Source organism: Boleophthalmus pectinirostris, unplaced genomic scaffold, assembly GCF_026225935.1.
Source record: "Boleophthalmus pectinirostris isolate CB_2022bp ecotype Guang Dong unplaced genomic scaffold, ASM2622593v1 HiC_scaffold_3, whole genome shotgun sequence".
Lineage (NCBI taxonomy): Eukaryota > Metazoa > Chordata > Actinopteri > Gobiiformes > Gobiidae > Boleophthalmus > Boleophthalmus pectinirostris.
Genome location: NW_026571299.1, coordinates 23921299 through 23933314, shown reverse-complemented (window position 1 = coordinate 23933314; position 12016 = coordinate 23921299). Strand labels below are relative to the sequence as shown.

The 12016-nt window shown below is 39.7% G+C and overlaps 1 protein-coding gene across 1 annotated transcript in view; it reads left to right on the top strand.

Moving 5' to 3' along the window:
- LOC110158704 (inositol 1,4,5-trisphosphate receptor type 1-like) overlaps positions 1-12016 on the top strand; it is a 264915-nt gene that overhangs the window by 55363 nt on the left and 197536 nt on the right. Inside the window, 3 exon segments of the mRNA XM_055160081.1 lie at positions 7147-7256; positions 10756-10842; positions 11156-11314. Of these exon segments, the coding sequence (XP_055016056.1) occupies positions 7147-7256; positions 10756-10842; positions 11156-11314 (356 nt within the window).

Sequence of the window (12016 nt, the reverse complement as noted above, 5' to 3'; positions counted from 1 at the left end):
CCTATGCCACCAAAATTTGTAGTAGTCAATTAATTATTTTTTGGATTATAAGGATTTATATGAGACAACAGCAGAAAAAATAAGGTATTGAGTGAGTAGCTTTAGTGTATATTATAGGTATCAGATGCTATATTTGTTGCTACAGCATCGTTATCATGGAATGGTTTTTCGATATATTGCCAAGAGTATTTTTTCATGACCGTACTACAATTTTGTTGCTTCTTTAGAGGAAGGGAAAGTGTTTATGTAGTACACTAGATGCTTGATTATCTGTTTTGATGACTTCAATAAATGTATTTCATTAAAACTTTGCACAAGAAGTGGTTTAACAAAGAAATGCTGTTGTAAAAATGTATTTGGTTCTTAAATAAAACAGGAATAGATCATAGAGTAAGTATCATGTACTATATATCGGTCATCACATGTATCCCTGTACCAATATGATAATACTGACTGATATGATAATATTATATTGTGAGTAGGGCTGGGGATCATTAAGAAGTTGCTGATACAATACTTATCTTGATACATAGGCCACAATTTGATACATATCTCAGTACTGTGCACTTTTGATTCAACACGATATATTTCAAATCGGTTCGATACAGTTCAATAAAAATAATGGCCAAATCATAGCTGTGATAGTGAAAGTGTTTGTTAAACCACTTCTTGTGCAAAGTTCATATGAAAGACAAAGATTTTAATCATCAAAACAGTGAAAATGTCAAATGTGTCGCATAAACGAGTTTCCTTCCTCTAAACAAGCCACAAATCTGTAGCTCTGTAACAAAATAATTTAGTAAAATATAGCAAAAAATACTGATACAGCAGCCCCCGATATCGATACTGTATCATCACATCTACAATATATCATTATTTCGATATGTTTGCACACCCCTAATCGTGAGCCATGTATCGTTTATTGTATCGAAACGTGAGGGACCCGAGGATTCCCAGTCCTAGTGTAAACAGTAGTTTTTGCATGAACTCCCCCTGCAGGTGTATCTTGTGAGCGCAGTTTGGAACAGAGAGCTTTTGCCTCACCCCATTTTTATTCAACCAACCAATCAGCAGGACATGTCCAACCAGAGATGTTTTAGTCGACTACTGCCTTAAATACTACATTTGTGGCCCAAACAAATCAGCCCTACAGTCATACCAGAATAGTAGTAGTATTAAAGTGTAGTAGTAGTAGTAGTAGTAGCTTTATCACACTGAGCTGATGTTAGTAGTAAAAAGAAGAGAGGCAGCAGCTGTATTTGAGAGTGACTGTTAAACTAGTGCAGAGTGACAGAGTGAAAGTTTTGTTTCAGAGGAAGAGAAAAGAGGAAGTGCTGTAACTGTCCCCATGCAAATGTCCAAATCCCTGGTGTATCTATGAAAATGAGAGGGCCGTGAACACAACAGTCAGCTTCACTGTCTGCGGGGAAAAATCGGCTCTCATTACAGTCATTATAAAGAGCCTATTGTGTCCAGTAGTGTGTTTTCAAACCTATTTTGAGTTAAAGGCTCATATTACTCTATTTTCTGTTCTGTTCTATTTTAAAATGTTGTTTCCTTGTCATAAACATGCTGGAGTTTTGATTCCTTTCATTCATATGTTTAATTCATATATTTAGGCTGAGCTCTTCTCTCAAACAGAAAACACTTTGCTACACCCTGTGATGTCATGTGGTAATACAGGAAGTGCTCCACTGTGTTTTAAGATCCACACACCTTCATTAGAATAATCTGGATGATTTCAGATGTGGAATTGCCGATCTCTACTCAACTAAAAGGTAAAAAGAGATGTTCACATGAACTCTACCAATTCATGACATCACAAGGTAGGACATCACAAACCCTGCAGATTTAGGCTGTGTTTTTCTGTCAAATTGAAAACACACCTTGTTCCACCTTGTGATGTCATGTGGTAAAACAGGAATCACTTCACTGTGTTTTTAAACTTCATTCATCTTCACTAGATTCGTTCAGATAATTTCAATCCTGGAATTTCCAATCTCTACTAAACTAACAGTTAAAGGTAGATGTTAACTTGAAAACTACCTCTTCATGACATCATGAGGTGGAACAGAGCATTTTGAGCTTTGGAGATGTAGACACACTAATAGTACAGGATTAGTCAACATGTGTGAATTTGCAGGATCGGATATCAGCTTCCAAATATCAGTTCTCCAAATGTTTGGATTTTGATTTTGTTGTTATGTGGAAGATAAATGGCAGTAACACATTTGGATCAGTTTTGTCTTCTTTTATTTGAGTTTAAATGAAATAAATAATGTTTTTAGCCTCTGCACTGGTATTGGCTGATATCAAGTATCAGCAGATAGTATCAGAATCAGAAAAAGCTGGATCAGTGCATCTCTAATGATTACTTGATAAAGTCTTCAGTATATAGTGTTAAAGACCAAAATATCCTGTATATTTAATACAAAAAATGCCTCTACAGACATTCTCTTTAATGCGGAAGAGTCTGGAGCTGTTTATAATGTGCATCCTGAGCACAATCCTACTTTTTAAACATATATTCCGAATTCTATTGCATGAAACAAAACACAACTCCAGATCTGTTTTTAAGGAGGTCACAACATTATAAAATGCCTAAAGCTCACAAGAGTCAGTTTGGCGTAATGTAGGACTTTTCAACATGTATCACAAAACTATAGCAGCTGAAATTCTCGTCCGAAAAATCGCAATTGGATATTTTTCCCAAATCATTCAACCTTACATCAGGAACAGAGTCCTTTTAAGATATACTGTCCACCACTCTTCCACCTCTCAATGATTGTAATGTGATTGGGTTAATTAAACGTGCCTTCAGAAGCTATTAGCACTACAGAAAGTCCAGATGTGGTGCTAAAATGGACTGCCCTGGTCTCCCTTGAAGCTGGCGCTTTGATGGAGCAGAGCAGAGCGGTGTTTGAAGTCCGCAGACACAGGAGCAGAGCCCGGGTTCAGCAAGGACGCAGCAACAACAGAAATACTAATACGGCGATGTCATACGGATGAAAATCTCACAATAATGTCATGGACTGTCACATCACATTTTATTGCATTTTTTATTACAACAACAACTAACAGGCGGAACTACGAAGACCATGATTTTGTGTTTTTAAACTTCACACACCTTCACCATAATTATTTGTTAAATAGAAATGTACTCTTTCATGACATCACAAGGTGGAACAGAGCATTTTAAGCTCTGAAGATGTAGACAGACTACCGTATTTTCCACACTATAGGGCGCTCTGGATTATAAGGCTCACTGTCATTAAATGACGTGGAGTGATGAGTGTGGCTGCAGGTGTTTTTCGCTGTGCGGTCGCTGTCTGCTCCGTGTGTGTTTGCGTGCGCTGCGGGTGGTGCGGCTTTGTAGTTTACTGAAGTCATGCTGGGAGTGGATTCGTGTGTAGGACGCTCTGGATTGTGGGGCGAACAGTTGTTTTTTGATGGGGTTGGAGGTTTAAGAGCGCTCCCTATAGCCCGGAAAATACGGTAACAATAAAGAGTTACACAAACGTGTGAATGAAACAAAATGCAACTCCAGGTCTGTTTCTGAGGAGGTAACAAGAAGGGTCCGTCATCTGCTTGTCTCCATGGTGATGTTAATGTTTTGCCTATTACAGGTGGTTAGCTCAAAAATGCCTACAAAACAGGTATTCTGACTGTGAGCGGGGTTGCCTCTCCACAGATCTGACCTGTAACCTGGTCTGGTTTGGTCTCTAAGATAGAAAGGTTTAATGCCAGACTGTGAAACATTCCAGATAAAGCAATAAAGTGGGGCTGCTTGATTATGGAAAAATCATAATCACAATTATTTTGGTCAATGTTGTACAAGTCAGAGTACAAGTAGCACCAGCCAAAAAATGCGCAACGATGAAGAAAAAAACATACATATATGTTAACGTAACATATGAACAGTTATTCAGATAATTAGAGCATAAACAACAGAACATAAGTTTACCAAACTCACGATCTCACTCCAAATCACTAAATCGGTTGAATTTTTCATCCTCGGGATCACTTCTGCAAGACCTCAACAGGGGTGTCCAAACTTTTTTCATCGCCACATTTCTAAACACAGATCAAGCAGACGATCGAGGGCTGTAGACTGGAACTCAGTCAGTGAATAATTGAAAATGTGCATGTTTAACACTTTAGAATGAGCCATCAGTCCTTTATTCACTCTAAAATCCTCAAAACCACACATTAAATCTTCAATATTAGTGTTATCAAGTAGATTTTCCAAAAACTTCAGTAAAAAGTTCATTTTTAATTGATGCAGGTCATTTGGGCCAAAGCACTGGAAGCCTGAGGGCCAAGAAAATTGTCTGAGGGCCGCATTTTGCCCACGGGCCGTAGTTTGGACATGCCTGCCTCAGGAGATAAACCATAGATCCATGATGTAAAGAGAGCACCACTTCCTCTTCTGTGTCGCTGTCGTCAGAATCAGCATCAGTTCCAGTTAGAATTATTCCAGCCTTTCTGAATCCCGACAGGATGGTTTTGTCATTGAAGTTCAGGCTTTGTTGATTCATCCAATGACTTCCAGGAAAGTTACATGGTGCACCCGCCCAGTTGCTGTGAAGCTGTGTTCTCCATCCCCGCTCTCCTCCAGTCAATCACAAGTTTCTCGCTCATTCCAAACTTTCTTTCTGCTGCTTGATTACTGTTATTGGCTGAATATTGCACTATTTGTAGCGAGACAGCAGCTATTTCTACAGGAGACATGTGCAGTAGAGTGAAGTGACAATGGTACAGTAGTAATAGTAGTACTAGATACTGACACACAAGCCTAGAGCCTCTCGCAGCTGTCAGTCTGAAAAATTTTATATATAAGTGGCACCAGAGTATAAGTCGCTGGAAACACCCAAACCATGAAAAAAAGTGCCATTTATAGTCTGAAAAATCTGGTGCATGAGGATAAATAATACCTACAACACATTTGTCTTGATCAGTTTTGTCTTATTTCAGTTTGAAGGAAGTAAATGTTGTTTTCAGTTTCTCGCTGGTATCAGCCGATACTTAAAGCTATAGTTTGGGGATTGGTATCGGAACTGAAAACACTGGATTGGTGCTTCCCTAATGAACACAAATTCATTTGAGAACATCATTGTATTAACTCCAAAATGAACCAAATGAGATGGGACATTTTTCTTGCTGAAGTCATTTGAAGCTGTTGCGCTTTTCACTTTGTAAATGACTCAAACGTCACTTTTAATTTGTTTGCAATGAACTTGTTTAAATCATGTATTATAATGTGCAAAAGCTGGTGATTATTCCGTAATAGTTAATTGATAATTGTTGGAAACTTAAAGGCTGCTCAAAATCCAAATCTCAATTCAAACCATGTTTATTTGAGACAGTTTTGAATGTTTTGCCGTGAGTTTATCTGCTGAGTATAGACATTTATTCCAATGTTTTGTGATTGAATGAATAGTCCAGTTTCCATTAAACATGTTTTGTAACGGATTAGATCAATAACTATAATGATGATTCAAATGTAATAGGCTCTGTGCATATCCATGCCTCGCAACCACACTGTTAACAGAGAATGAGCTCCTCTGTCCCTCTATAGTCTGGTGCAGTGGGTGAGTTGTACAGTTGTAGGGAGTATTATCTGTCCGTTATCTGTCCGTGTATAGTCTGGTGCAGTGGGTGAGTTGTTGTACAGTTGTAGGGAGTATTATCTGTCCGTGTATAGTCTGGTGCAGTGGGTGAGTTGTTGTACAGTTGTAGGGAGTATTATCTGTCCGTGTATAGTCTGGTGCAGTGGGTGAGTTGTTGTACAGTTGTAGGGAGTATTATCTGTCCCTTTATAGTTTGGTGCAGTCGTTGTTGTACAGTTGTAGGGAGTATTATCTGTCCGTGTATAGTCTGGTGCAGTGGGTGAGTTGTTGTACAGTTGTAGGGAGTATTATCTGTCCCTTTATAGTTTGGTGCAGTCGTTGTTGTACAGTTGTAGGGAGTATTATCTGTCCGTGTATAGTCTGGTGCAGTGGGTGAGTTGTTGTACAGTTGTAGGGAGTATTATCTGTCCCTCTATAGTCTGGTGCAGTGGGTGAGTTGTTGTACAGTTGTAGGGAGTATTATCCGTCACTCAATAGTCTGGTGCAGTGGGTGAGCAGGAGTGTCCATGATGGAGAGCAGTTTGTCCAGTGTCCTCGTGTACCTCAGTGTGACAAATGTCTCCAGTTCACAGTGGATCACGTGAGCAGATTTACGGATCAGTTTGTCAATCCACTCAGTGTCCCTTTTACTGGAGCTGCTCCTCCTGCAGAATACAGCCAAGTACAGGACACTGCCTCCACAGACTGGGAGAACATCTCCAGTAAATTACTGCACACAATGAAAAGACCTAAGCTTTTTTAGAAAGTCGAGTTTCCTCATGCTTTTCTTGTACACAGCATTACTGTTGTCCTCCAGTCTGTTATTCACCTGGACACCAAAGTTCTTGTAGCAGTCACTATTTCCACGTCATAGCCCTGGATTGTGATGAACTCCACTAGTGTCCTCTTCCTACTGAAATCATCACCACTTCCTTGGTCTTGTCAACGTTCAGGAGCAGATGGTTTGCCTGGGACCATTCCACAAAGTTTGCAATCAGTGTCCTGTCCTCCAGCTCCTATCCATCTCTGATGCACCAACCACTGCAGAGTCATCACAGAACGTCTGCAGGTGGCAGGACTCAGAGCTGTACTGGCTGTAGCTGGCATGCTGGGTGATATTTTAATTTAAAAATTAAAGTTTCAAACACTCATTAATGCTTATTCTGTGTACAGAAACATCTACTGTAGAGTGACCAGAATTTCAAAATAAAAAAACTGGGGCATCCCTGGTTTGGGATGGTAATAAAACTGTAAAATGAGTGCATAATTAAGCAAAATTGTTCTGCATGTGGCACTAATGTGAATCACTATAGTCACATTTTCTTTGTGTTTTGGTCATTTTTAAACAGCTTTTTGTATTTTACCTAAACAAATCACAATGTATGCCTCTCTTTACCGTTGGCAGGGATCAAATTGGTAAAAAACAATTAACTGCACAGCCCTAACAGATGATGAAGCCTCTGCATTTTTTGTCTGTCTATTGCATTCACTGTATAACATTTTCTGTTTAATAAACATGCGTCTCTGTGTTTTGTAGACTGCCTGTTCAGACTGTGCCCCATGAACCGCTACTCTGCCCAAAAACAGTTCTGGAAAGCAGCGAAACCCGGAGGGAACACAGACACTGTCCTCCTCAACAAGCTACATGTGAGTCAAGCCGTGGGGTTTGTATGATTCCAAAATAACTTGATGCATTTTTAATGTGAGTGGGGTCGCCTCTCCAGGGATCTGACCTGTAATTTGGCTTTGGCGTATTATGGTTTAAGGTCATGTAATGTGTACATAAGTATAATCTAAGCTGTCTATAAATGATAATGGTGACAGTAGCTCAGTTGTTAGAGCGTCCATTTGATCATAGATGAATGCTGAAGACACTTAATCCACATCGCTCCCAGTGTGTGTTTACTCTGGTGTATGAATGTGTGTGAATGAGTGAGGGGTTTGATGTAAAGTACTTTGAGTGCTTGAAGTTGGAAAAGCGCTGTATAAAACTGTGACCATTTACCATTTGCCTAAGGTGACCAGACGTCCCTATTGACCCAAGACAGTCCCAGTTTTGAGCTCTGTGTCCCCTGTCCCAGCAGATTTATACAAAACCATTGATTTGCCCCAGTTTTATATAAGAAATGTCCCAGATGTCCCTATTTTTGACCAATTTCATCATTGTCAACAGTAAAGAGAAGAATAAATTGACATTTGTTGAAGCAAAATACAGAAAAGCTGCTTAAAAATGACCAAAATACTAAGAAAATGTCACTCTTCTGACTCACATGTTAGTCCTGAATGGGCCAAGTGTAGAGCAATCTTCTTAATTACACACTCGTTTCACAGTTTTATTATTACCAATCGTCACAAACCGAGAGTGTCCCAGTTTTTGATGTTGAAATTCTGGTCACTCTACATTTGTCATAGTATTGTTTTCATATTGGCCAGGCCTCACATCCTCCTCTCCTCCACACTCAGATCTGTCCTCCCACACCTCTGTCCACTCACAGCACTCTGCTCATGTCCTGGCATTTAATATGCAAATCTGAGGCACAACATTTCATCAATGTGGTAGAATTTAACAATGGGATTTCTATGGCAACACAAATAGAAATACAAAATACAAACAGAAGTAGGACTAGTAGTTCTATATATACCTTTCTGTGCGGAGTTTGCTTGTTCAATACATGCATCACGAATTTCGGACTTCCAGTCATCGCGCAGTGCATACTGGGAAGGATTTTCAGAAAAAGTGAGCATCAAACCGCCATGTTTGTTTTCCCAGTGGGATGTGTCTATTGACAAATCCAGTCTTTTCTAGTCTTTTGAACCATATCACTTTTGTTTCTGGTTCTGATATTGTCATATTTTAGCTTTGGGATTCGAACATCATGACTGTGTGGTTGTTGGATCCTAACAACGGAAAATGGCTCGAGAAATGGGCTTCAGAAGTTTGCAAACTCCATAAATGCAAAAGAGAATCTGATCTGTGTGCATCTATGTGAAACCTCTGTTCAAACTGTTTCTCTTCCCAACGGAATTGAAAAATAGTGAAAGGTGAAGACACTGGGAAGTATTGATACACAGGAAGGACGAAAAAGGAAACCTTTGGCTGCCTAAGAAATCATCTCGAGTTTGCAGCGAACATTTTGTACATGGAGAGACATCAAAGCGGGATCCTGTTTTTTTAAGCGAGAGGTGCAGAAGACAAAGAGGCCGAGCTCGCACCTTCTTGTTCTTGTGGCTTTACAGCAACATCACGTCTTGGTCTCTTTGTAGTGGAAGGTGTTTCATGGCAAACAGCTGCCGCCTTTCACTTTGGTGTTGACTCTTTAAATTCGTAACCAAGGTTGAGCGCTCCACATACTCGGGATGATTTAGGCAGTCAAAGGTTTCCTTTTTGGTCCTTCCTGTGGATCAGTCCTGTCCATCGCCTTCACCTTTCACTATTTTTCAATTCCGTTGGGAAGAGAAACAGTTTGAACAGAGGTTTGCAGTCACACACATCTGATTCTCTTTTGCATTTATGGAGTTCACAAACTTTCCAAAGCAAATTTCTCGAGCTGTTTTTCCGCTGTTAGGATCCAACAACCACACAATTACGATGTCCGAATCCGAAAACTAAAATATGACAACATCAGAACCAGAAACAAAAGTGATATGGTGATACGGGCGGCAGTAGCTCAGTTGGTAGAGCATTCGCCCACTGATCTAAAGGTTGGCGGTTTGAGTCCAGCTCTCAACATAAACATCACAGGTTGAGTGGTCAGATCCACTGACCCACAGGTTGGCTGGTGTGATTCCAGCTCCCACAGATGAATGCTGTCGTTGTGTCCTTGGGCAAGACACTTAACCCACCTTGCCCACAGTGTCTGCGTACACTGGTGTGTGAATGTGTGTGTGAATGGAGTGGTTCCTTGTTGTAAAGCGCTTTGAGTGCCTTGAAGGTGGAAAAGCGCTATAGAAAAATGTGACCATTTACCATGCGTGTGACCATGGTTCAAAAGACTAAAAAAGACTGTCTTTGTCAACTGGGAAAACAAACATGGCAGTTTGATGCTCCTTTTTCGGAAAATCCTTCCCAGTATGCATTGCGCGATGACCGGAAGTATGAAATTCGTGATGCATCTATACATCCACCATAGGTCAAATCCTCCAGATGAGGTAGTCCTGACCAAGACTACCTCCCTGGTTGTACTCAAGGATGGGTCAAATGCAGAAGACAGGACAATAAAGTGTACCTCAACCTTAAAAAGAAGGTATTATGCTTTCTACAATGTTATAACACTGTGCCCTCATCAAAAACATGCCTGAAGAGGTTTATATTCATCTATGCATGTCTGAGTAATCTTGTGATCTCTCCCAGGCCCTATTCGAACCCTTGTTATGATGTACTGAAAGATTCTGTCCTTAGCCTGCAGGTTTATGTCAACCATGCTCCCGTATAACAATTTTCCATAAACATACTGTATAAAAGTATGATACAAATAATAAACTGCAACTTCACAAACCTGATGCAATGTGCAGTAGTTTCATTAGCGGGATACAAGCTGATTGTGTTGTGATAGCGCTCTGAAGGGGGAGTGTCTTAGCGAGGAGAACAAAAAGAGTGTGGGCTCAGAACGTCAAAAACATACATTTGCTAGTAAGTTGTTTTTGGCCAACAAAGCATTTTCAGAACAGTAAAAAGTAACATGGTGATCTGTTATGTGTTAAGAATTAGTACCCTGGAGAATTTAATTTTGTTATTATTTGTGGTACAGAACCACTAGTGGTAGTAGTTGTAGTTGTAAATTGTAGTAGTGATAGTAAAACTTAATAACAGCGAAACAACTATCTGGTATCATATCATTTGAATAAATCCATATCAGCCCATATTGGGTTGTAGTACTTTTCTGTTTTCTACTTTCCCATTTAAAGTGTGTTCTTATCTGGCCACACAGTCGTAAAAACTGTGGATTGCAATCTCCCTGTTTCCATAGCGATACATGTCTGAGTTTTGGTTGTGTTAAATTATGTGTAACTTTAAACTGGCTATAAAAGTCAAACGCTCATATTAAAGCCTCTTTCATCTGTGTAATCTGCCCTGAGTGGAGTGTGTTTGTAGATTTACAGAGGTGCTTTGACCTGTGGTATGTTTGTCTCCTCTCTCTCCCTGTAGCACGCAGCCGATCTGGAAAAGAAGCAAAATGACTCGGAAAACAAAAAACTCCTGGGGACAGTAATTCAATACGGCAACGTCATCCAGGTTTGTGTTTACAACAGTAATGCACGCTACAAAGTTAGAAGAAATGTGAAGGGCCTGTGCCTGATTATATAAACCAAAGGTGGTCAGAGGTGCAGATTGACAGGTTCATTTAAGTCAGTCTACCCCAGGGCAGTTGTGGCTACAGAACAGATGTACCACCATGCACTTTAGAGTGAATAAATAATTCAATTTAAAACTCTTTTGAGTATCCAATAAGGGCAGATCCGATTTTTATTTTTATTTTTTTTAATATTAAACCAATCATTGTATCCTGACATGTTTTTATGTTTGTTATATTTCCATGTTTCCTCAGATGCTCCACCTGAAGAGTAACAAATACCTGACAGTGAACAAGCGCCTGCCCGCTCTGCTGGAGAAGAACGCTATGAGAGTGATGCTGGACACGGCCGGAAACGAGGGCTCCTGGTTCTACATCCAACCATTTTATAAACTCCGCTCTATAGGAGACAGTGTAAGACACTCTATAAGCTCTGCTCTATAGGAGAGCTAGGAGAGCATAGGAGCTATAGTTCTGCAGTGAAAATTCTCTCATGAGAATAGATAATAATCGATCTACATTTTGTAGATTAGGAGTTCAGTGGAGTTGATTTCTGTTTGCTGTTGTTTGTGATGGAGTAAAGATGCTGTTGATCTGACACATAGTTGAACTTCGCACTGATGTTGCACTTTGAGGCGTTTGCATGATGTGTTTTTATATTTGATGCTTTAAACTCTTTGTGAATGAAACTGACTGGGTAATGGGCAGGGACATTCATTATAATACAATATACATTTTATATGTTGTTGTATACTGAATTAAAAGTACACATAATTGCTTTGCGGTATTGAAGAAGCTTTGAGACGATAGGAAAGAAACATTTGTTTAAAAATATAATTCAAAGCTCTAAATCTACTGTCTGTGATTAGATTGTCTCTGTGGAAGACCAGAGCACAGGTGAAGGGAGGAGGGAACATGCTTCACATGTACCATCACCTGGTAAAGCAAAATCAAATAATAGCACAGATGGTAGCCTTAAGGCACTCTTAAAATGTAAGCTTTTAAAGTTTACTTTTAAAAATATGTGCACTTGCAGTCATTCTAGTCCCACTATGATATATACTAGTACATGAGCAATTCATTTCCTTGTGGATATTTGTAATTTGAAGAGTTTTT